General features: G+C 41.9%; 1 protein-coding gene across 5 annotated transcripts in view; it reads left to right on the top strand.

Annotated features, from left to right (window-relative positions):
* LOC121282055 (synaptotagmin-like protein 2) overlaps nt 1–27033 on the top strand; it is a 128931-nt gene that overhangs the window by 69858 nt on the left and 32040 nt on the right. For 2 of the 5 annotated variants that reach the window (XM_041195450.1, XM_041195449.1), the window contains exons 7-11: nt 2021–2296; nt 9137–9388; nt 19526–19771; nt 20408–22084; nt 23377–23472. In XM_041195450.1, the coding sequence (XP_041051384.1) occupies nt 2021–2296; nt 9137–9388; nt 19526–19771; nt 20408–22084; nt 23377–23472 (2547 nt within the window). The remainder of the gene's footprint in view (nt 1–2020; nt 2297–9136; nt 9389–19525; nt 19772–20407; nt 22085–23376; nt 23473–27033) is intronic. The other 3 variants (XM_041195452.1, XM_041195451.1, XM_041195453.1) reach the window with 3 other exon arrangements.

Raw genomic sequence — 27033 nt, 5'->3', positions numbered from 1 at the left:
TAAAGCCCCCTCTGGTGGCTGAACTAAACTATACAACAAATATTTTCATAAAACTAATCTGCAGCAGATGCTAGAAATACTAGACAGGTCAGGCAGCATACGTTGAGAGAGCAATAGAGTTAACATTTCAGCTAATGACCTTTTGTAACATTCTGTGGCTAATAGGATGAACTAGTAATCACTCCTCGAATTCTACCAATACCACTTTAACCAATACACAATGTGCAACAGTGGCTGAAGATGCCTTGGTGATTCATCCTCCTTCCCTCATTCAGAGTAAATATTTACCTTCTATTCTGGATTGTTTTTGCTTTCTCATCAATACAAAACACAAACAGCCAACCTGAAACCCCTGTTAAAATAGACATACGCCTGGTATAGGGTTGCTTTGGCTTGGTTCTGTGATGAGAGCATTTCCTCCCATCACCTTCGGACTAAATCTATGGTGGGAGAGACCGATGTAGCTGCAGAATTGGATGAAGTGGCTATTTTGGAGAGTGAATGAGAATCTGTTGATGTAGTTAAACTCAAATGGAATGTTTCATGTGTTTTTGGTTTTTTTCTTTTTTTTTCTCCTCCTCCAATTTCTCCTTTCTGATAAGATTGAGGTCATTAGAATGTTGTTAGGTTAGAACATCAAGGAATATGGATCAAAGGTGGTGAATGGAGTTTGAGGTACAGTTCAACAATGATCTGACTGAATGTTGGAACAGACTTCAGAGGTTGCCTGGCCTGCTTGTAACTCTTTCGAGTACAAACACGTTTCCATCTGTTCCTATTCAGATGAAGTTACATTGTTTCATAGTTTGCCATTGTGAGATTTGAACTCTTGATACTCTTTTGAGTAAACCTGTTTCCATCTGTTTCAGATGAAGTTACATTGTTTCATAGTTTGCCATTGTGAGATTTGAACTCTTGATCTTGGGGTTACAAACCCAGTACCATAACCACTTGGCTATTTAGGCCAAGCTAAAATGTTGTACCCAGGTCTTTTTACCAGCCTCCTAACTCCTGCAGGTCTGGCAGCATCTGTAACTCTTTCGAGTACAAACCCGTTTCCATCTGTTTCAGATGAAGTTACATTGTTTCATAGTTTGCCATTGTGAGATTTGAACTCTTGATCTTGGGGTTACAAGTCCAGTACCATAACCACTTGGCTATATTCCTATTTGCCTCTGTTCCTCCTCAGCTGAATGTTGTTCCATAATGACTGGATTGGAGAAATCCTTATAAGGTGGACAGATTAAGCAAGAAGGAGTAACCTTTTGTACTAACCTGAGCATGGTCTGCTTTAGTGAGGTGTCCTGATACATAGGCCAGGATTTCCCCGTTTGGCAAGCGGGGGTGCTGGGCCTCCTCGCTGACGCTTAAAATGATGCGGAATGATATCGGGCGGAACTCTTGATGTCACCCTGCCTCATTTCAATTTTCGGGTCAGCAGGAGCTCAGCCGAATCAGCTGTGCACCCGCCGACCTATCAATGGCCTTAATGTTATTAATGGACCTACCCATCCAACCTTAAGGTTGGCGGGCAGGCCAGGAGCCCTGGTGGGCTTAAAAAAAAAAGCATGAAACCTCATTCACGGGCGGGATGAGGTTTCATGTGGGTTTTTAAATTTTTAATAAAAGTGTAACTAACAGTGATGGACATGTCTCAACTCATGACAGTGTCACATGAGGGGACATGTCAAGGTAATTTTTTTTTCTATTAACATCTTTAAATGTGGAGTCGATCTCCCTGAGGCAGCACTTAGCCTCAGGGAGATGAGTGCACTCTTTCATGCGATTCCTTGGCTCAGAGAATCCCCCCCCCCCCCCGGCCCACACAGGGAGTGCATTGCACTCCCTGGTGGACACCACGCTGGGCGGGCCTTAATTGGCCCACCCACGTAAAATGGCGCGTGACCAATTGGGGGTGCCGATCGGAGGCGCGCTTCCATGTGCCTGCTCCTGAACTTCCCCCTATAAATCCTTAGTTCTAAGAGAGCTCCTAAGTTTTCTCAACTGGTGTATGTTGCAGGACAACAAAGAGATACAGGACCTAATGTATCCTCTCCAATATCTGAGCCAGCTTCAGATGGGCAGAAACAAGCCAAGAATATGGATATTCACCATCCACAAACCTACCAGATTCCTACAGGTTCTGACATTTCCACTGACCTGCAGACGAGATACACTTCCAGTGTTTCTCGAATTCCAAGAAGAATTCATTCTATTGGCGCTTCAGGAGACTTGGGCAGAACTGGGGAGCCAACAGCATTAAATGCCAATATTGTGGAACAGGACCATGTGAATGGTAAGTACGTAAAAGGGAAGTATGCTTCATTGAGATGTGCCATAATTCCTAAATGGTGGTACAGTCCACTGATAATTTGATTGTTTTGAAATTCATAAAAAAATTAATTGTTTAGCAATTTGATCTAACCAACATTAATATAGAAAAGGAGGAATATAGTGCTTTAAAAGTATCTGACGGTTTGACTGGGCTGTATTTCTATACTTATATTCTTACACCCTTTTTTTGCATGGTTTTAGAACTAGGCATCTATATATCCTGGGACTTTTTCGTACTGAATGACCTTGATCTGTGCTAGTGAAGCTCAGCTGTGATGATTTGAGCTATGGCCGTTCATCAACATGTGAAGTTCCACACATGAGACTGTATCTAACTGATTTAGTTTTAGACTATAAAAGTGATAACACGATTCAAGTAAAACAGTATACCTGCAGGTAATATTTAAAATTGTATAATGCAAAGCAAAGGTGGGATGATATCTTTCAGTGAAGCTTGGGATGGGGCTGCGGGTTAGTGGAGAACAAGTATTTTAAAGGACAAGAAACAGATGGAATAATGAGAGAGTGGTGGACCAAGATAAGGTACTTGAATGAGATGGAGCCAGATCAATAGAGTGAGAAGCCAAGACGTAATCTGGTTATAAGGTGGGGTGTGATGGTTTGGATTGGTTTGTGGGTTGTCTTTCGATTAGGTTTTGAATAAGATTTGTTTAACAAAGTCAATCATGGCTTTACCCTCACTTACTCATTTGTCCGGATATTTGTATGGGCTCTGGGAAACCTGACCTGCACAGTTTTACACCTTCCGAAATGGACACCTGACCCATGTGTGACTTTGCATTGGATTTTTGTCTTTTCACAAAGGGTTTAAATTTAGAGCTCATTTTGTGAGCCTTGATGGAGTGCATAAGGAGGGTGGGCACGGAGGTAGGCTGTTTAGAATCCAGCCTTGTTTCTCCAGCACAGCCCATCTCTCAACATCGTTTAAGGACCACATAAACTTCACTACTCACCCACTCATCCATCCATGCTACCTCTATGCTCCCATATATCCTCCATTGCCACTCACCCAGTATGCACTCTGGTCCTCAGGAGTCATGCAATAGCTTTGGGAATCAGTTTAAATTTGTGGCAAAAAAATCCTCCAATAATCTAAAACAAAATTCAGAAAAATTAAACACCCCATCATTGATACTGGAAAGGAAAAAAAACTTGCAGTGCAAAAAGAAATCTAATCCTTTAAGTGCCTGTTAGGTTTTAGTAAACAAACAAGAAACCACATCAAAGACAGTTTGTTATTACAGCCTCTTAAAAGTTTCAAATCCTCTTGGCTCAATAGACAACCTGTTGAACTGAAGCCATTATCGCCTTTTGAAACCCAGCCAAGCATTCATTATTGCCACAGCTGTCATAACAAAACCTAGTTACTTTCCTGGAAACTGGCAGAACAGAATGGGTTCAACCTCAGGGTATTTTTTTTAAAGCCAGAGCTTAAGTCAGTTGATTTAAATCACAGGGCAAAATGTGTCAGAAGAGGCTTATGGGACATTTTTTCAAAGCATTGTGGCACTTTTGACAATTAGAAAAGTACTGTAATACATGACAGGGATTACACAATGCAGATCAATTACGCAATGCAGGTCAATTACACAAAGCTGGTCAATGTAAGGGCCAACTTACCTTTGCAGGTCAGATCCCTAAGATGAATCACTGTATTAAAAACATATTTACATCACAATACAGCACTGGATAATGACATTTGAAGGTGTCAAACACTTACCTTACAGGATGTTCCTGGCTCTTCAGCGGGCTCTTCCTCCAGTGGTCACAAACTCTTGAAGGAGGTTCTTTTTTTTTAGGGCTGCCAAAACCCACATTAGCGCATGAAAATAGTTAGTGGGAGGAAATACAATTTTCCTGACCTCAGCAGAGGTGAGTTTTGCACCCAAGCACCAATGGGCTACACAAAAATGTTGTGGGGTCGGGAGAGCACAGGAAAATTGTTGTCCTAGCAAGAAAAAAACTAAAGGTCAGCGTTGCGCAATCTGATTTGCACCTCAGTGGGGAGATAAAAATCTGGTCCATTATGCCCAGACTTATAAATAAAGTGATTTCATATATATATGGGCACAATACTAAACAACACTACGTTGTCAGTAATATACAAAATAAAGATGCCTGAAATGTAGGATCCTATTGAACCTGAAACTAAAGTCTTAATATACAATGGGATGGGGACTTATAACGACATTTTTCTTCTGGTGGCTTTCTGCACTTCTATAGGGCATTCTTACTCACACTTTGAAATTATCCAGTCTGCTTATGGTTCTATATTTTAACCATGAGTTAGCAAATACAAATGAAAATTTTGAGGGGAATTGCAGACAACAATATTGCCTATTTCAAACATAGTAACTTTGTTCTCCATTCTGGATTTTGTGAAGCGTTTGCTCCATTTTAAACCCTTGATTTTTTAAAAATTCATTTTAAATACACATACTAAGGCATGAATTCTACCATTGGTACAAAGAACTCCACAGAGGCATCATCCGATATTAAGCCAAAGGTGGGCTTGACATCTGTCTGAATTTGCTTGTTCAAAACAAAATTATTTGACTTTTTTACAGTCGGGGAAGTAATTTTTTCATTGTATTTCTTAATTTAAATGAAAAGAGAACTAGTGTGGAGCCATTGAATTCCATTGCATGAAGAAGGTAATTTAATGGGTAAGATCAGCTTACTAAATGTTTTCAAGCCACTCTCTTTATAAATACCCAGGTACCAATAGTTGCGGGGAGAGAGCAGGAGAGCATGGTTGTTGGGGAGTGGGGATGGAGTGGCTGTGAACCCTGAAAATCCTGGGATTGCAGAGGTTCTGTCTCTCACTCTCTCAAAAATATTTATATATTTATATTTTTTATATATCATATACATACTGTCTCACTTAATGGCAGAACCTAATTATTATTTTACTTCATTTCCATTCAATGCTGGAAAGATTGTAGGCTGGCTGGCTGCGGTAAAATGACATTGCTGGGGGATGGTGAGGGTGGGGATGGATGTCAAACAACAATCAAGAGGGAGGAGGGGCTGGGAGATGTTTGGATGTGGTCAGCTAATCGCAGTAGCTCTGAAAAGTGCTTGCTTGCTTGATCCAGCTGTTCCAGCCTCCTTTCACCTGCCTTGTTTCTCGATCCCTGGAAAACCCGATCCGCAACCACTGAATTTAATTTGCCCCCTTCCTCGTATTGTGGAGGCTAATTTAATATAATGAAGTGTCCCATCTCTTAGGCTAAATTTTCCCCCCGTTGTGGGGGGGAAGTTAATGCGTGGGCGCGCTTCCGATTTGCACCCCCAATCGGAGGCACGGGGCCATTTTACGTGGGCGGGCCAAATGAGGCCCGCGCAGCCTGACATCCACAACGAAGTGCTATGTGCTTCCTGTGTGGATGGGGGTGGGGGGGGGAATGCCTATAATCAAGAGTGCGCTCTTTCGCGCATGCGCATGAAAGAGCGCACTCATCTCCCTGAGGCTAAGTGCTGCCTCAGGGAGATTGCCTCTACTTTCAAAAATTTTAAAAATAGGAAAAAAAAATTCCCTTACATGTGCGGGGACATGTTCATAATTTCCAAAAAAAACTTTATTAAAATTTTTAAGACCCTACATGAAACCTCATCCTGCCTGTGGATGAGGTTTCATGTTTTTTCTAGTTGTCGCCGGGGCTCCTGGCCTGCCCGTCAACCTTAAGGTCAGGTCCTCTAATTGCTCTGTCAACATCCCCAATTGGCTATTGACAAGTCGGTGGGCGTGCAGCTGATTTTGCTGCACCCCCACCTTCCTGAATATTTAAATGGGGTGCGGTGACGTTGGGAGTTCTGCCTGATGTCACCGCGCGTCATTTTACGTGTCGATGAGTGGGCCCCGCCCCCGCTCGCCAACAGTAAAATCCAGCCCTTAAGCAGGACACAGACATGACGCAAAATCTACCACTCTAAAAGTTACAGCAGCAAATTACCCAGTGGGTTGGAGTGGGGTTAAACGGCTTTTTAAAATTCTTGTCCCCACTGCCCATTATGGGGTTAAAATTACCCTCTTGGTTGTCAAAAATTAGTTTAAATCATTTGTCTACCATTTATCAGATTTGAGAGCACTGATAGTAAGCTGTCGTGAATTGGAATCCTTCAACAGCAGAGATATAATATCGCTTGATTCTCATCAAGACTGGGGCAGTATTAAAACCTCTCGAAATATGATGCAGTCTCTTGAATCTACCAGATGCTCAATATTGATTATATATCAGCAGCTGAAATGTACACAAGATAAATGAATTTGGGGTGGAGGACAATTACATATGACACATTCTTGTCATTTTACACCATCCTCCTCCTCCTGACTCTTGACCTTAGGTATAACGAGAAAGTGTATAGCTGCAGGTATTTCTGATTTTGCCACTTGGGAGAGAACAAAAGAAATGGGAGCAGGAGTAGTCCATTCGGTCCTTTGAGCTTTCCTGTCATTTGTGGCCTCAACTCTGCTTTTCTGCCTGCGTCCCATAACCCTTCAAATCAAAAAGCTGTCTAACTCGGCTTCGAATATATTCCACTGATCCAGCTTTCACTGATCTCTGGGGTACAGAATGCCAAGGATTAATGATCCAAGTCATTAATATAGAATGTAAATACTGGTAGTTGAGGCCCCAATATTAGTCCCTGTGGCACTGCACTAGTTACAGTTTGCCAACCTGAATGTTACCCATTTATCCTGATTTTGTTAATTAGCCAGTTGTCTATCCATGCTAATATATTACTGTACCACCAACACCACGAGCTCTTTGTAGTAACTTTTTATGTGACACTTTATTGAATCCCTTTGAAAATCCAAATACTCTGCATCTACTGATTCCCCTTTGTTCATCCTGTTACTTCATCAAAGAATTCAAATTTGTCAAACGTAGTTTTATGAAAGACAAATTATGTTGATTCTGCCTGATTGTATTATGATTTTCTTAATGTCCTGCTGCTACTGCCATCATAATGGATTCTAGCATTTTCCCAATGACAGACGTTGAGCTGACTGATTTATAGTTTCCTGCTTCTTCCCTCCTTTCTTGACTAGGGTCTTTCCAATCCATTGGGACCTTTTCAGAATCTATGGAATTTTGCAAGATTTCAACCAATGCATCCACTATCTCTGCAGCTATTTCTTTAAGATCCTAAGGTGCAAGGGACTTGAGCCTTCAGTCCTATTTTTTTTTTCCTGGTTTCTCTAGTGATAGTGATTATTTTAAAGTTCCTCCCTCCCTTTTGCCTCTTGATTTTCTATTCTTGGGATGCTTTTTGTGTCTTCTGCTATGAAGACAGATACAAAATACTTGTTCAAAGTCTCTGTCCTTTCTTTGTTTCTTATTAGTAATTCCCTAGTCTCATCCTCTAAGAGACCAACCGTTACCTTAGCTACTCTTCCTTTTTATTTACTTGTTGTTTCTTATTGTTTCTTGCTAGTTTACTGTCATATTCTAATTTCTCCCTCTTTTTTAAAGTCACCCTTTGTCGGTTTCTAAAATATTCCTGATCTTTTGGCCTACCATTAATTTTTGTAAAATTGTGCACCTTTTCTTTTAATTTGATACCATCCTTAACTACTTCAGTTAGCCACAGATAATGCTTCTTTCCCGCAGACTCCTTCTTCTTTCCCGCAGACTCCTTCTTCTTTCCCGCAGACTCCTTCTTCTTTCCCGCAGACTCCTTCTTCTTTCCCGCAGACTCCTTCTTCTTTCCCGCAGACTCCTTCTTCTTTCCCGCAGACTCCTTCTTCTTTCCCGCAGACTCCTTCTTCTTTCCCGCAGACTCCTTCTTCTTTCCCGCAGACTCCTTCTTCTTTCCCGCAGACTCCTTCTTCTTTCCCGCAGTCTCCTTCTTTCCCGCAGTCTCCTTCTTCTTTCTCAGTAGAATTTATCTTTGCTTAGGGTTGTGAAATATCTCCTTAAAAATCTCATTGCTTATCTACCCTCTTTTGTTCTAACTTTTTTCCCCGACTACTTTAGCGATCTGTGTCTTCATACTTTTGTAATTGCCTTTTTTTTTTAAGTTTAAGACACTAGTTTCAGATCCCAGTTTCTCACCCTAAAACTGAATGTGAAATTCCATCATGTTATGATCACTCTTCCCTATAGGATCCTTTACTATGAGATCATGAATTAATACAGTCTCATTACACATTACCAGGTCTGAAATGGCCAGTGCCCTTTTTGGTCCAGAACATATTGTTCTAAAAAGTTATCCCGAATGCACTTTCGGAACTCACCTTCAAAGCTACCTTTACCGATTTGATTTGTCCAATTTTTATGAAGACTAAAATCATCCACAATTATTGAATGCCTTTCTTATATGCCCCCTTTATTTCTTGATTTATACTCTGTCTTACACTGTAGTTTCAGTTAGGGGGCCAAAATACTAGGCACACCCAGTGACTTTTTTCCCTTGCAATTTCTTATCTCCGTCCAAACTGATTTTATTTCTTTATCTTCCAAGCCAAAATCATTTCTTACTACATATAGATCTCAACCTTTGTCAATAGAGCTACCCCACCTCTTTTCCTTTCTTCCTATCCTTGGATGTTCAATTCCCAGCCCTGGTCACTTTGCAACCATTCCTCTACAATGGCTATCGTAAAATGAATAGGGGCTCTGCATATTCTCAATGAGAATATGAAGCTAAATTGTGATTTACCTTGACATATTGGAACCAAAAATGATCCTGATATCTGTCTGATGTTGCATTGGTGGGGCCATATTGTGAAAACACGATTAGTTGGATTGATTTAATCTGGTCTTTGTTACAGGTCAGCAAAGGATTCCTTCAGTTTCCAGTGTAGAATCTCCTACTTGTGAACAAGTTCCAGACCTGATGAAACAAGACAATGTTGCAGGTAGCCACTGTAATAGGACACAAGCCTACCAGGCTGCTGAGATTAGGGACCAAAGAATTGCATCAACTGATGACAGCACTCTGATGACAAGAGCACAGAGTAATTTAGAATTTACAGAGAAAAGATTGAAGGCTCCAGAAGAGCCTGAGCACAATAATTTGAATGGTGAGTCTGTGGACTTGAAATGAGCCCAATGTGTAACGATTCAAGCCATGTTATTTTTTTTTAAGTGACCCACTTGTCTCTGTCTCCAAATTTTCCAACAACCTAGTTAAACAATAGTTCAGGAGGGTCATTAATTGTCAGTAACATTGTAGTTCGAAACCAAAGTCCTTTAAAATGACCTAATCAGTGATGCATGGGAAACTAACTGGGAACAATTTATGAGGCTGACCACATGAAGGGCCTGATTTAACATTAGTGCAGAAAATTGCAATTGATCTAATGTGCCTAACCAATCTATCCCTTTGGTTGAAAGTATGTTTATCCAATTTTCTTGCACTTTCTCCCACTCTACTGTTGACCATCATATTATACAGCCCCCTCATTGCTGGGGGTCAGCAGTTCTTTCCATTTTATCAGTTTGTCAATGACAATAACTTCACTATTAATTCAGTTCCTTCACTCTGGTTATTCTCTTCCTAGTTAGAACCTTCAAGATCATCAGCACTCAGTTTAACAATTGTGTATATTCTTTTAAAACAATTGAAATGAAAATAGAAAACTTATGCTGTTAACTGACCATCCCAATGTGGGAAATGGAAATTCCTCTATATCCATTCAAACATCAGACCCAAGGGTACTAAAGATGATGTGATCCCTAGTGCTGGACTCACTTGACAGAAAGAGCACATAAGTTAATCAAAAACTAGAGATTACTGTACCATAAATATCAAAGTTCTATCGTATTTTTTTAAACCTGTTGAGAACCATGAGTGATTTTTTTTCCCCTTCATTTTCATAATAAGTTTCTTCTGTTGTAATGCGGGTTTGTAATTGAATTTTTTTTTTTTTTTTGAGGAGAAACTTTATTAGCTTCCTTAATCAATATGGAACAGTTAAGGTTTTCCATTTGCCATGTCTTCCTCATGTCTGCTTTAGTCGACTTTTAACTGAAAGGCAATTATAAATGATAATTCTGCAATGTGGCCTATCAAACACTGATCATCCCAGCTTACTCTGCTGGCTGCAGAGCAGCATTTACTGAATCCTGGAAAGAAGTTCTTTGTCCCTTTTAATATGGAGAAGAAAATATATTTAAACATCTGGTTTCATGACAGTTCTTGTGACATCATTTGAACCTTGAGCATGAATTTGAACTTACCTTAACCTCCAGTATATGTAGTGTGGTGAGACAGTGGGCCGTATTTTTTGCAGAGTTGGGAATCACAAAATCACAGTGCAGGAGAGGCCCTTCGGCCCATTGAGTCTGCACCAACACTTGAGAAACACCTGATCTATCTAGCTAATCCCATTTACCAGCACTTGGCCCATAGCCTTGAATGATATGACATGCCAAGTGCTCATCCAGGTACTTTTTAAAGGAACTGAGGCAACCCACTTCCACCACCCTCCCAGGGTAAAAAAGTTTTTCCTCACCCCCCCCACCCCCCCCCAAACCCCCGACCAAACCTCCTGCCCCTCACCTTAAACTTATGCCCCCTTGTGACTGACCCTTCAACTAAGGGGAACAGCTGCTCCCAATCCACCCAGCCCATGCCCTCAATCTTGTGCAGCTCAATCAGGTCGCCCCTCAGTCTTCTCTGCTCCAATGAAAACAACCCAACTCTATCCAACCTCTCTCTTCATAACTTAAATGTTTCATCCCAGGCAACATCCTGGTGAATCTCCGCTGCACCCCCTCTAGTGCAATCATATCCTTCTTATAATGTGGCGACCAGAACTGCACACAGTGCTCCAGCTGTGGCCTCACCAAGGTTCTATACAACTCCAACATGATCTCCCTACTTTTGTAATCAATGTCTCGATTGATAAAGGCAAGTCCCATGTGCCTTTTTCACCACCCAACTAACATGCCCCTCCGCTTTCAGAGATCTATAGACACACACGCCAAGGTCCCCTTGTTCCTCAGAACTTCCGAGTGACATGCCATTCATTGAATACTTCCTTGTCAAATTACTCCTTCCAAAGTGTATGACCTCACACTTTTCAGTTCCATCTACCACTTATCTGCCCATTTGACCATCCCACCTATATCTTCCTGTAGCCCAAGACACTCAACCTCATTGTTAAACAGCCGGCCAATCTTTGTGTCATCCACAAACTTACTATCCTATCCCCCATATAGTCATCTATGCCATTTATATAAATGACAGATAATAGGGACCAAGCACAGATCCCTGTGGTACGCCACTGGACACTGGCTTCCAGTCACTAAAGCATCCTTCTGTCATCACTCTCTGCCTCCTACAACTAAGCCAATTTTGAATCCACTTTATCAAATTACCCTGTATCCCATGTGCCTTTGCCTTCTTTTTAAATCTCCCATGTGGGACCTTGTCAAAGGCTTTGCTGAAATCCATATAAACTACATCAACTGCACTACCCTCATCTACACACCTGGTCACCTCCTCAAAAAATTCAATCAAATTTGTTGGGCATGACCTCCCTCTGACAAAGCCATGCTGATTATCCCTGATCAAACCTTGCCTCTCCAAGTGCAGATAGATACTCTCCTTCAGAAATTTCTCCAAGTTTCCCTCCCACTGATGTGAGACTCACTGGCCTATAGTTCCCTGACTTATTTCTACAGCCCTTCTTAAATAGTGGAACCACATTAGCTGTTCTCCAGTCCTCTGGCACCTCCCCTATGGCCAGAGAGAAATTAAAAATTTGGGTCAGAGCCCCTGCAATCTCCTCCCTTGCTTCCCTCAGCAGTCTGGGGCACAAATCATCCTGACCTGGAGATTTGTCCACTTTTAAGCCTGTCAACTCCTCCAATTCCTTGTCACTCCCTATATCAATCTGCTTAAGAACCTCGCAGTCTCTCTCCCAGAGTTCGATACCTTCATCCTCATTCTCTTGGGTGAAGACAGACGTGAAGTATTCAACAACACTCTAGTGATGTGCTCTGGCTCCACCCATAGTTGCCCCCTTAGTCCCTTATGGGCCCTACTTTTTCCCTGGTTATCCTCTTCCCATTGATATACTTATAGAATGTCTTGGGATTTTCCCTACTTTTACCAGCCAGAGCTTTCTCATATCCCCTCTTTGCTCTCCTAATTGCTTTCTTAAGCTCCACCCTGCACTGTGTGTACTCCACTAATGCCTCTGCTGATTTGTTTCCCTTGTACCTGCTAAAAGCCTCTCTTTTCCTTCTCATTGTAACCTGAATATCTCTGGTCAGCCATGGCTCTCTGGGCTTGTTACTCCTTCCTATCACCCCCAGAGGGAACATGTTGAACATGTACCCTCTCCATTTCCTTTTTGAACACACCCCACTGTTCCTCTGTAGATTTCCCCACAAATAAATTTTCCCAGTCTACCTTGGCCAGATCCTGCCTTATTTTACTAAAATCCACTCTCCCCCAAGCCAAAACATTTTTTGCAATTTGTCGATTTCTTTGTCCATAACAAACTTAAACTGTACCATGTTATGGTCGTTATCACTAAAATGTTTGCCCGCCACCACCTCAGCCACCTGTCTGGCTTCATTCCCCAGAATTAGGTCCAGCAATGCACTGTCCCTTGTTGGACTCTCTATATATTGACCTAAAAAGTTCTCCTGTACACATTTCAAGAAATCCACTCCATCTAAGCCCTTAACACTACGTCTATACCAATTTAATATTGGGAAAGTTGAAATCACCTAATATAATTACCCTATTGTTATTGTTTTTACACACCTCCACAAATTGTGCACATATTTGCTCCTCAATTTTCCGCTGACTATCTGGGGGTCTATAATAAACACCTAATAATGTGGTTGTCCCTTTTTTATTCCTAAGCTTCATTCGATGTCCCCTCCAAGACATCATCTCTCCTTACTGCAGTAACGGACTCCTTAACTAATAATGCAGTGCCTCCTCTTTTACCCCCTCCCCTGTCACACCTGAAGATTCTATATCCCGGAATGTTGAGCTGTCAATCCTGCCCTTCCCTCAACCACGTCTCAGTGCTGGCTACTATATCACAATTCCACGTGTCAATCCTCACCCTTAACTCATCCGTTTTACCTGTAATACTCCTGGCATTAAAGTAGAGGCCATCCAGCCTTGCCTTACTCCCTTGAAGCTTATTGCAGCTGTACTCCCTCTGACTTGATTGTTTTACTGTATTATGATGTGTCCCTATTCTGTTAACATTGTGTCCCCTCCCCCTGCCGAATTAATTTAAACTCCTCCTAACAGCACTAGCAAACGCGCCTGCAAGGATGTTAGTCCGGCTCTGGTCCAGATGTAGATCGTCCCGCTTGTACAAGTCCCACCTTCCCCAGACACGGCCCCAGTGATCCAGGAATCTAAACCCCTCCCTCCTGCACCAACTCTTAAGCCACGTATTCATCTGCGCTATTCTCCTATTTCTGAGCTCGCTAGCATGTGGCACTGGGAGTAATCCAGAGATTACAACCCAAGAGGTCTTGCTTTTTAGTCTACTACCTAACTCCCTGAATTCTTGATGCAAGACCTCATCCCTCTTTCTACCTATCTCATTGGTACCAACATGTACCATGACCTCACCTTTATCACCCTCCCCCTTCAGGATGCCCTGCAGCAGTTCAGTGACATCCCAGACCCTGGCAACAGGGAAGCAACATCCCATCCTGGAGTCACGTTGACGTCCACAGTCGTGCCTATCTGTTCCCCTGACTATAGAATCCCCTATTACTATTGCTCTTCCTCCCCTCCTGTACACTTAGGCTGCTTATGGTGCCAGAAGCTTGGCTTTGTCCACACCCCCTGGAGGAACCAGTGCCCTCATCAGCCTCCAAAACGGAATACCGATTTGCGAGCGGGACCCCTGGGGACTCCTGAACTACCTGCCTGTTTCTCTTGGACTGCCTGGTGGTCGCCCATTCCCTTCCTTCCTCAAGTCCCTTCATCTGTGGTGTGACCACCTCTCTAACTGTGCTATCCACGAAGCTCTTAGACTCGCGGATGCTCCACAATGTCCCCAGCTGCCATACCAGCTCTGAAACCCGAGCTTCCAGGAGCTGCAGCTGGGGACACTTCCTGCACACATGCTGGTCCCGGGCACTGGAAATGTCCCCGGCTTCCCACGTGGAGCACGAGGAGCACACCACAGGTTTGAGCACTCCTAACACAACTTATCCCTTTAAGATAAAACTTTTAAGTCAATTACTTTAGGGCCCTTCTTTCCTGATCCCTGTTACTGTAGAATATACAAACTGTAACCCACAAAAAGACCTTAAACTATAAGTGATTAAAGTAGTAAATACCTTACCCACTACTTACCAGTGACTCCTTTCCCTTGTAGCCTCTCCTACAGCAGCACACTCTGAAGGTTTAAGAAGTTGGATAGCAAGGAAAAAATGCAAAGAGCACCTCATACCCTATGCACCGAATTCCCACTTTGCACCAAACTCCGAATACCCACTCTGTCTGTGCCCCACTCAGGATGTGTTCACTCTCCTGTTCCTGTGCAAGCACACTAACATGCTTCTAGATAGTCCCTTTCTTAAATACAGCTGACTTGACTCACCACTAGTTAAGCTTCAAATAGTAACTAACACCTATTCAGGTCCTAATCAGGCTTCAGGTGATTGACAGTTAACTGTCGCACAGTCAGCTGAGTCAGCTACCTTACCAACCTTTTAACTAGAGTACTGAACTTACAAAAATTAAAGAGAAAGACTTACCAGTTCAATTCCTGCTTTACACCAAATTCTGAATACCCCCTCTGGCTGTGCCCCACTCAGGATGTGCTTGCTCTCCTGTTCGTGTGCAAGGCTTCGCAGACCATTAAAAATAATGGGCAAGACCCGATTGCAGAGGTCCCATCCCTGTTTATGACGGATCCAATTTTTGCCACTAGGGGAAAGGGAGCACGGTGTGATTCATGCAGGAGGGAAACCTGAACTCAGCAGCACCATTTTAGCCTAGTGCTGAGTTCAAACACCCAATTTTGGCTGTCATAAAGGCCTCAGCCCACAATGCGGGAGTAACGAATTGGAGTAGACAAAATGCTCTTGAAGCGTGGATGAGGTCTGTTTAAGTGTCATGATCTGAAGTTTTTAATTGCCCTGCTCTTTAACATTAACTCAGTGGCAGCTTTAGCCATTTAAAAAAAAAAAATTCTGCTGGACTCCTATAATTGACAGGCCAGCTGATATAGTTTAGAAAAAAAATGAGCATCTGGTCGTGCAGCTTGACTTGAGTTCTTTGTTGATATTTCTCCAAGGGCTATTACTATATCGTTATGAATGTTTGGCAGAGTTTCAAAAGCTACAGTTATGGGGTGGGTGGGGTGAAGGGATGAGGGCTAGAGGACCTAACAGCTGGTAAAACAACCGGGACAAAGTTCCAGAGAACAGAAGCAGAAGTTTTTAGGTCCCTTACAGTCCAAAACAGGAGAATTTATTATAGAGAACAAGGAAATGGCAGAGCAATTGAACAATTACTTTAGTTACATCTTCACAAGGAAGACACAAATAACTTCTCAGAAATGCTAGGGAATCAAGGGTCTAGTGTGAAGGAGGAATTGAAGGAAATTAGTATTATTAAAACGATAGTGCTGGAGAAATTAATAGGACTAAAAGCCGATAAATCCCCAGAGCCTGATTATCTACATCCCAGGGTACTAAAGAAGGTGGCCATGAAAATAGTGGATGTGTTGGTTGTCATCTTCCAAAATTCTGTAGATTCTGGAACAGTCCTGGCGGATTGGTGGATGGCAGATGTAACCCCACATTTAAAAAAGGAGGGAGGGAGAAAACAGCAAACTACAGACCAGTTAGCCTAGCGTCAGTAGTAGGGAAGCTGCTAGAGTCTGTTATAAAGGATGTGATAATAGGACACTTAGAAAAAATCAATGGGATTAGAAAAAGTCAACATGGATTTATGAAAGGGAAATCATGTTTGACAAACCTACTGGAGTTTTTTGAGGACCTAACTAGAAGAATAGGTAAGGGAGAACAATTGGATATGGGGAAGAATTTCCCCCCGTGACATCTGCCAGGAATACTGTGCAGGTAAGGGTGGTGGGGGGGAATTCCCTCAATGCACGCAAAAGAATGCACTGATCTCCCTGAGGCTAAGTGCAGCCTCAGGGAGATCGGCTCAGAATTATAACTTTGAAGGTAAATGTTGAAAAAATTTCCCTGTCATGTCCCCTCACGTGACACTGTCACATGAGTTGGGACATGTCCATTACTTTAACTCAAACATTTTTTACATTTTTAAAAACCCTCATGAAACCTCATCCCACCCATGGATGAGGGTTCATGCTTTTTCTGAAGCCCGCCAGTGCTCCCAGCCTGCCCACCAACCCTAAGGTTGGACAGGCAGGTCCATTAATTATGTTAATGTCTTTTTTAATGGCCTCCATAGGCCGTTGACAGGTTGGCGGGCACACAGCTGATTTGGCTGCGCCCCTGCCGACCTGAAAATGGAGATGACATGGGGTGATATTGGGAGTACCGCCCGACGCCATCCCACGTCATTTTGCCACTCCCCTCCCCCCCCCGCCCCCACCGCTCACGTAAAGAGCCTGCCCGTGGTGTATTTGGATTTCCAGAAACTCATTATAAATTCTACTGTTTTGGACTGTAAGGGACCTAAAAACTTCTGCCTCTGTTCTCTGGAACTTTGTCCCGGTGGTTTTACCAGCTGTTAGGTCCTTTAGCCCTCAAAGTCCCACATAAGAGGTTAGTGTGTAAAATTAAAGCACATAGGATTGGGGATATTATATAGGCATGGACTGAAAATTGGTTAGCAGACAGGAAACAGAGTAGGAATAAATGGGCCTTTATCGGAGTGGCAGGCAGTGACTAGTGGGGTACCACAGGGATCAGTGCTTGGGCCCCAGCTATCCACAATATATATCAATGATTTGGATGAGGGAACCAAATGTAATATTTCCAAATTGCTGACGACACGAAACTTATTGGGAATGTGAGTGGTGAGGAGGATGTTAAGAGACTTCAAGGCAATTTAGACAGGTTGTGTGAGTGGGCAGATACATGGCAGATAAAGTATAACATAGATAACTGAAGTTATCCAGCTTGGTAGGCAAAACAGAATGGAAGAGTATTATTTAAATGGTGATAGATTGGGAAATGTTGATGTACAAAGGGACCTGGGTGTCCTTGTACACCAATCACTGAAAGCAAGCATGCAGGTGCAGCAAGCAGTTAAGAAGGCAAATGGTATGTTGGGCTTCATTGTGAGAGGACTTGAGTGCAAGAGCAAGAAAGTCTTACTGCAGCTGTATAGGGGCCTCGGTGAGACCACACCTGGAGTATTGTGTGCAGTTTTGGTCTCCTTACTTAAAGGATATACTTGCCGTAGAGGGAGTGCACCAAAAGTTCATCAGACTGATTCCTAGGATGGAAGGATTGTTGTATGAGAAGAGATTGGGCCAACTAGACCAGTATTCACTGGAATTTAGAAGAATGAGAGGGGATCGCATTAAAATGTATAAAATCCTGACAGGGCTGGACAGATTAGATGCAGGGATAATGTTTCCTCTGGCTGGGGGTCTAGAACAAGGGGTCACAGTCTCAGGACACAGGGTAGACCATTTAGGACTGAGATGAGGAGAAACTTCTTCACTCAGGCTGGTGAACCTGTGGAATTCTCTATCACAGAAGTCTGTAGATGCCAAACCACTGAATATATTTAAGAAAGAAATAGATTTCTAGACTCTAAAGACATCATGGGGTGTGGGGAAAGAACGGGAGTATGGCGCTGAGATAGGGGATCAGCAATGATTATATTGAATGATGGAGCAGGATTAAAATGCCGAATGACCTACTCCTCCTAGTTTCTATGTTTCTAACCAGCCTGCCTTAGCAGTCACTCATCCCTGTGACCGCCTATGTTCTGCTTCCAGGGTTGGCAGATTCAACTCTACCCCACCCCCACCCTCCCACTGGAGCAGAAATTACATATATCAGGGCACTTTTTACTGAGGCAGGCCTGGCAAGTCAGGAGATTTCCCAACTCCAGGATTGAAAATCTGGTCCAGATTCTTCTCTCTGCACCGTGAAAAAAGTAGTCAGCTATGTCATTGACAGTGTGACCTATAGAAGCATGTGGCTTAAGGTGGTATGAATATCATGCACAATGTACTGGAGCTGTAATTGAACAGAAGTTTATCATGTTCCCTAGAGAAGCTTTTCCTTGTGGCTAAATATCCTCTCCCTACATGATACACTTGTTTTCCCCTCTGTCAATAGTCATGTAATAGTGTGGTTAATAGGGCAAAAAATAGTATGCTTGAGAAATCTGACTCTACCACTGTAGGAAATTTACTTTGTGCTACAATTTACCATTGATTCCAAAACGAAAGCTTTGTTGCTGGTAGTGAACTTCTGTGAGTATCAGGATAAAAAAAACTCATAATGGGGGTTCAGACAGTAATAAGCACCCCAGAACCATGAGATGAAATAATAGTTGTGGTTTGAATTTATATAGCATCCTTAAAAAAAAATAACAAGGTGCTTCACAGTTGAAAATGGGCATAAAGCCAATTGAGGAACAAATAAGAAGGGTGACTAAAGGCTTAATCAGAATGGGTTTTAAGGGGGAGAAGGAGATGGAGAGACAGCAGAGATATTTGGGGATGAAATTCTAGAATGGGAGCTAGGTAACTGAAACAAAGCTATCTGTGGTGGGGTGAGACTGTGGAGGGAAGATTAATGGCTTCACTTTCTCCATTGTTCAGCTAGAGGAAATTGACTCGCTCAGTTGAAGGACAGAAAATATTGGCTTCGCTTCCTCTCCAAGGAGATCACATATGGGTGGGATTTTGATTTTTTTTTTTCCTATACTTCTTTTCACTCTTATACCTCTTCCTGCCATTTATTTTTGTCATTGTTCTGGTCAGTATCATGCTGGAGACTCTTGACCAACCAGGCACTGAGTTTAACCAAACATTTTCTAGCAGTTGATGGAGGGGAAATATTTGCCTCTCCATTTTGAACTAGATTTAGTTCAGCTGTGCTATCTACCCACTTGTTCGTCATCTTAAATCATACAATTTGTGTATATTTCAGTACTGAAAGTGCGATTGCAGTGAATTTATTGTACATTCTGTGACCTGAGAAGGTTGTTAGAAAATAGCTCCTTGTTAAGTGAGTGTCTTTTTTTTTTGTTTCAGGTCAAGGATTTGCCACAGTCTCTACTGTTGCAATGCCAGTGAGTAAGAAGGCCCTGGATGTGCCAAAACCAAGGAAGAGCATGGCCACTCGCTATAAAGGGGCACCCATTTACCATTTTCCAAAAGCCAGTGACCTAGGGAAAATGGCTACCTCTAGTGTTACGTGGATTCCAAAACGGAGGAGCTCATCCAGAGAAAGTGAAACACTATCAACTGTGAAGCCAGAAAGCCTTGCCCCTGAACCAGGTGACATATAGTGCCTACAATTATTATTTCAGTAAACTTTTCCTATACCCTAGCAGATAAAGGGAAGACGTTAAAAGGGGCATTGCTATCTTTTGAGAAATATCTGACCAGCTTTTTTCTCTTAAAATAGAAGTGTTAACATAATTTGCAGCATTGTTATATCAGTTAAGCGTGAAATCTTGACAAGTGAAATGTGGCACCCCTTTCCCTTTCCTGTTGTGTCTTGTGAAGATAGTCCATTGCATTCAATTCACTAAAAAAACAATTAGTTGGCTTAGTATCATTTGAAACTTGCTCCATACGTTTAAAGGGAGCTGCCAACTTAAAACAACACTTATTTGTCCTAATCACACATGTTTGTTTGAATTTGTGGTTTGATTCCTTCAAGTCCAGCCTGAATAATCCTTGAAACTTGGTATTGACTTTGGACAAGGACAAGATTTCTGAGAGTACACTGGTTTTAACTTGTATATTGTGACTGCTTTAACAGAGCCAGTACTGATTCTCAACTGGGCAAATGCTTCATTTTTATCATGGGAAATTTTATGTTTTAATATCTAGCCCATTCACCTTGGTGGAACTTAACAAACCTAAGCATTAGATGTAATTAACAGAATGTTGTTTTATAAACTGTAGGCTCACAGGGGCAACCATTAGCCACTGCTGATGAAGACCAACAAGCACACCAGACACTTGAGAAATTGGACCTGTCACCCACATATCAGATTCCAAGACCAAAAATTGCTTTAGAAGCAGCAGCAGAAACTCCAAAAGCACCTGTTGAGGATCTGAAGCCACCAAGTAGACAGTTGGCAGGTAAAAATAGGACTGCGGAGATGACTGATCAAGCAAAGACTGCCTTCGAACCTGCTTCCAGAATAGCTAAATATCAGCCATCCTCTTCAGATGATGAGAGAGAAAAAGGCCATAAACCGGTGTTCACCATACATGCTTTGAGTAATAAGCACCTTGAAGAGGAAATCCTGACTGATCCCAGCCATTTTAAAACTTTGAAAGATTTTTGGGAAACAGGAGTTGAATCCAGTAAAGCAAACAATGAACTTCCAAGTAATATTTCCAAAATTCCAGTTAGAAGACTTAGATCACCAGATTATAAAAGCTGTCCCACTGAAAGAAAGCATTCCACAGTGGAAGATCCCAAGTCCAATTTGGTAACCAGGGAAATTCCTCCGACAAATAGCTTTCTTAAATCAGAACATCAAAGGAACCAATCAGTAGCTCATTCTTCTGAGGAAGAAGGAGAAGCTGCTCAGTTAACCAGGGCTAGCAAGTTTGCTCCTGTTCCTGCACCAAGAGTCAAACCAACTGATAAAATGGGACAGAATGATATGTGGATGACCAAGTGGGATAAACATGCAGAAGTAAATCCTTCCGTGATTGTTGAAGTACCTAAAACTGTTGCCCAGCGAACTCATAGCAATGATGATCGGGCAAAAGACTCCTTTGGACCGGAATCCTTTGAACATGGAAGATCCACAACATTGATGTCTTCCAATAACTCGAGTTGGGATGAGTCTCTGTCAAACGTGAAAAACAGTCAAACTGCTTCCGATTACAATTCAGAAGAACCCATAAAAAAGGAGATTCTTCCATCAAAAGAAAATGAGAGAAAGGAGATGTACAAGAAGATAAAGAAAATGGCAGCTGAATCAGCCATATACGACCCAGCACCAGTAAAGGAGTTCACAATGATAAAGGCTGACGAAGTGTGCAGTGAGAAGCCAATACTGCTTGACAATGGTCACAAATCAGAGATGAGGACCCCTGTAGACAGTTATACAATAGGACTCAACAAAGAATGCCAACTTTTTCCGAACCAAAAAGCTGAGGAAATCACACTGAGCTCTTCCAAGTCCGATATTCCTGTGTTGGAAGAGGAAGTGGTCCCAGTAAAAAATGACCGTACCATCATTTCTTTGAAGAGGCGGGTAGAAGAGCTGGTGGACAAGTCATCTGAAGATGATCTAACTGAACCTGAGACCATCCTGAAATACAATAAATACACAGTATCAAAAAGTGGAAGTGAAGAATCAAAATATTTATGCAAGAACGCACATTCTGGAGATGCTGATGTGGGTGCATCATCTACAGATGAGCTCAATTGTTCACTCAAAGTAAACCCTGCAGTCAATGGCAAATCTTTAACTTTTGCTGGTACACAAGATAATGAAGATGACCTTTCGGGCAATGCAATAAACAGTAATTCCACAGTCCAGAAGGAGGAATCCTCAAACCTTGTCCATTCTATGGATGATTCGGAAAGTAATGATGATTTTCAAAGGATGGAGTCAGGTTTGACTTTTTATATTTAGTAACTTATTTTTTATTGATGGCTGAATGCTTAAAATCCTGAAACCTACCCCTTCTTAGTTTATGCACTTTGCTGTCAATGTAAACGGAATCATGCTCTCAATCTTGCACACCCCAAAGAAATTGTGGTTTGACATTGCTTGCACCCCTCAATTAGATGCTTCTCTAACTTGTTTGTTTATTCTGTATTGTACAATGATCCTGTTCCACTTTGGGAAAACCATGATAAAATGTAGAAAATTAAACAAACTCATTGGTTACCTGAAAATTGAGAAGCTTCAGGTTAAGCAACAAAGGCGAATCTGGGTCGAAAGATTGGGAGCAAAGTTCTCCTTTAGAGAAGAGATTTCAATGTGTCTTTACCTGAAGTTTAAGATTTTGAGAGGAATTGATAGTTGCCAAATGCAGATAGTTCATAATGGACAAAGCATTCAAATATCAGGAGGAATTATTAAAAAATTGGAAAGTTAGAGGTGTAAAGGGAAGCTGAGCTTTTACATCTAGAGGCCAAAGTTAATGGGGAATGTCATTGGAATATGTAGTAATAATGAGTTAAACGAACAACAAAGGGCGAGGGGTGGACAGTATTGATAATAAGGGGAATTAATCAGTTCATCTAAGAAAAAGCTTCAAGCTTGTTGGACCAAATATCTTTTTTAAAAAATTGAGTTCCCATGGAATTTCTATTCAGGTTCTGAAACAAACCAAACTATGATGTTCAAATAGATAAAAACAAAAAACTGCGGATGCTGGAAATCCAAAACAAAAACAGAATTACCTGGAAAAACTCAGCAGGTCTGGCAGCATCGGCGGAGAAGAAAAGAGTTGACGTTTCGAGTCCTCATGACCCTTCAACTGAAGGGTCTGTTGAAGGGTCATGAGGACTCGAAACGTCAACTCTTTTCTTCTCCGCCGATGCTGCCAGACCTGCTGAGTTTTTCCAGGTAATTCTGTTTTTGTTCTAAACATTTGAACATCATAAAACAAAAAGTACTTTGTAAACAGATTTGTAGCAAAAAAAGCAATGAAAAAAATGATTCAAGGCAGTTTTAACTTATTGCTTCTTCTCACTTTATGCTACTACTAAGAGGATAATTGAGCCCCTGTCTTACAGGTTTCTACCAATGCTTCAGCTTTTCTCCAGCTAAAGGAGCTTCCCTGGTTCAAAGATTGAAGGTCAATGCTTCAGCTGTTTGGATGTACTTTGCTGCCATGTATGCTATTTTGTAATGTGATCGGTTTTGTATGAACATTTTCTTCTAATTTTAATTCAGATTCGACTTATGGATTGTCTCCGGTAATGAGGGCTTTAGCCAGAGCTAGGAAGACTAACACTAAGAGTATGGACAACCTAAGCTCTATTACAGACAGTAAGTATTGGCATTGCCTGTAAATTTAATCTTTCATATTTAACATTTTAAAATTTCAATAGAGTAACAAACATTTTAAAATGAGGAAATGGTGGCATATTACTGCCACTGAAGCAAAAAGATCTCATATTTAGATAGTAATATCCAGATCCTTGGGATGTCCCAAAGCATTTCCTCAAGAAAATTAATTTTGTCATGTCATTTATGGAGACAAATGCAATGAATTCGCATATTGTAAGATCTGACAAACCACAATGAGATGAAAGACCAGCTAATCTGTTTTGGTGATGCATAATGAGGAATCTATGTTGACCAGTATTAATTGCATTCAGGTGGTGGGTATTAATTAGGAACTTACCAATGCTCATATATGTATCCTTCTCCTTAAGCAGTTCCTCAAGTTCGAGAATGACTTACTTGCACTCAGTTTTGATTGGCTCTGGGGTGGCTGATAAGTCCAATGTGTGATCTGACTTTGTCACATGCTGGGCAAGGTCAGATAGATGAGCTGTTTGGAGGTTTGTGCGCTACCTCCAATGCCTCGACTTCATGTCGCTGACAAAATCTGAGTTTGGTGCCTTCCTGAATTAACCTTCTCCGTTTTGGTTGCTCACAAGCCAGGGGGACTCCCACAAGTCAGTGAGGATGTTTGATCTCTTTAGGGGTGCTTTGAGGACATCTCTAAAGCATTTTCACTGTCCACCTAGGAGTCTCCTACTGCGACCAAGTTCTGAGCAGAATAGTTGCTTTGGAAGTCTGGTGTCAGGCATACAAGCGATATGTCCCACCCAGTGCAGCTGCTTTTGAGTGATTAGTGCCTCGATGCTGGGCATGTCGGCTTTGGAGAAGACACTGCTGTTGTCCAATATTTCTTGCTACCGAATTTTGAAGACCTTGCAATGGCACAACTGATGGTATTTCTCCAGTGCTTTGAGGTGCCTGCTGTAGGTTGTCCAAATCTCCGAAGCATATAAGAGCACAGGGATCACTGCTGTTCAGCAAACCATAATCTTTACTTTGAGATCCTGGTCCTCAAATACTCCACTCTTCAGTTGGCAGAAGGCTGAGTTGGCACAGTGGAGGTGATGATGAATTCCATTGTGTATACATAGGAGCGAACTGAAAGAGGGATTGTTTTTAGTTGGAGGTGTATGGTACTCAATATGTGCCTCTGTAAATAGGAGCTTGTAAGCAAACTAAGATGAGGTCCCAGTTTTCCATCCTTCACCATCTGGCTATCTGAATTTTGACAGCCAGGACACTGGAAAATTTTGCTCACCTTTGAATAGTGCAGACAAATCTTTTACACCCTCTCGAACAGGCTCTTGAAATGGGGAAAGATGATCCCCTTTGACAATACAGCACTCAGTACCACACTGAAGTATGCAGCATGTACAAGTTGGCTGCTGTGTTTCATTATGTGAAAATAGTGATTAGATCTAAAGTGTTAACAGTTAAGATGAGTCCATGATGTATTACATGGTAGCAGATTGTATTGACAAATGTACAATTTAATGGAAAACATATCTGGTCAAGGTTGTGTGCTCAAGGCTACTGAGTGGGAGAAGAAACTTGGGGGAAATGGTGTATGAGCCATCAATTGTTTGCAAGACTGTTGTAAAAGCTAATAGGGTGTCAGGCTCAATTGTTAGATAAATGTAAAGCAAGATGTACTATCCTTTCTTTCAACAAAGCCTTTATCAGGCTGCATCTAAAACTGTTTTTCATCCCTTCATGCACTGGGGGGATGGGGTGGGAAGCGTAGACTTACATTGAAGACATTCCAAGTATTCAAGGGATTAGAATATGTGCATATGGATAGGCTTTTTGAGCTATTGGCAAGGGAGGAACTGGGAACATAAGTACAATTTATGAAAATCTAGAACTAGATTCCATGCTTTGTTGGTCTCTGAAAAAAGCCAAGATGCAGAAATTGAAGATTTGCTGCACATGTTCAAAAGGGAGCAGCATGAGTTCTTATAAGAGATAAGCATCTTGAATTAGAAAGTAGATGATCCATTGGAGCTAGTGACACTGGTAACTCTGTTAAACTGAAATTATATTAACCATATTTTTGTTCAGAGAGGAATTCCCCAGTGATTTTCTATTGTCTGTGTGTTTGTATGTGTGTGGCAGGTGGATAGGTCATGATTATGTGCACAAGTTGCACCTTCTGTGATAGAATTGGCTCAAAGCTGTGTTTTTCTTCCTTTCTGTAAGTTGTAATTGGAGAATCCACCATGTGCTTGTTCCTTATTGTATTTCTTCTCCATTTCATGTATAGAAAGTTATTTCTGTAGGGGTTATACCATTAAAGTCTCCTCATCATTGAAAAATGCAAAGCGTGAGAAATAACCCTTTGCATCTCTCAAAGGTGAGCAGACCTCACGATGGCATAATCACTGCAAAATTGTTTTCTGTACTTAAAATGAAGAAATAATAGAATCATAAAGATTCACATGGTTGTATTACTTGCTTAAAAGGGTTGACTAACTAAGATTAACAATTATTGAGTTGAATGGATTTCTGCCCAGATGACAAAGCAGAGCTGTGAGGTGAAATTCTTCCTATCAATTGAACATGAACAAAACAGGCAGCTTAAGTACAAAGAGGAGGATTAATTTTGGATTCTGGCATTTTTGGTAAATGTTTTTTTTTATTCATTCATGGGATGTGGGCTTCGCTGGTTGGGCCAGCATTTATTGCCCATCCCTAGTTGTCCTTGAGAAGGCGGTGGTGAGCTTCCTTTTTGAACCGCTGAACTCCATGTGGTGTAGGTACACCCGTAGTGCTGTTAGGAAGGGAGTTCCAGGATTTTTACCCAGCAACAGTGAAAGAACAGCGATATATTTCCAAGTCAGGATGGTGAGGGACTTGGAGAGGAACTTCCAGCTGGTGGTGTTCCCATCTATCTGCTGCCTTTGTCCTTCTAGGTGTTAGTGGTTGTGGGTTTGGAAGATGCTGTCTAAGGAGCCTTGGTGAATTCCTGCAGTGCATCTTATAGATGGTACACACTTCTGCTACTGTGCGTCAGTGGTGGAGGGAGTGAATGTTTGTGGACGTGGTGCCAATCAAGCGGACTGCTTTGACCTGGATGATGTCCAGCATCTTCAGTGGTGTGGGAGCTACACATTCAGGCAACTGGGGAGTATTCCATCCCAATCCTGACTTCTGCCTTGTAGATGGTGGACAGACTTTGGAGAGCCAGGAGCTGAGTCACTCATTGCATGATTCCTAGCCTCTGACCTGCTCTTGTAGCTACAGTATTTTTGTGACTAGTCCGGTTCAATTTCTGGTCAATGGTAACTCCAAGGATGTTGATAGTGGGGGATTCAGTGATGGCAATGCCATTGAACTTCAAGGGGTGATGGTTAGATTCTCTCTTGTTGGAGATGGTCATTGCCTGACAGTTGTGTGGCGTGAACATTACTTGCCACTTGTCAGCTCAAGCCTGGATATTGTCCAGGTCATGCTGCATTTGGACATGGACTGCTTAAGGAGCTGAGAAGTCGTAAATAATGCTGAACATCGTACAGTCTTCAGCGAACATCCCCACTTCTG

This window comes from Carcharodon carcharias, chromosome 9 (genome assembly GCF_017639515.1).
Source record: "Carcharodon carcharias isolate sCarCar2 chromosome 9, sCarCar2.pri, whole genome shotgun sequence".
Lineage (NCBI taxonomy): Eukaryota > Metazoa > Chordata > Chondrichthyes > Lamniformes > Lamnidae > Carcharodon > Carcharodon carcharias.
Note: the sequence above shows the minus strand (reverse complement) of the source record. Positions and strands in the feature narration are given on the sequence as shown.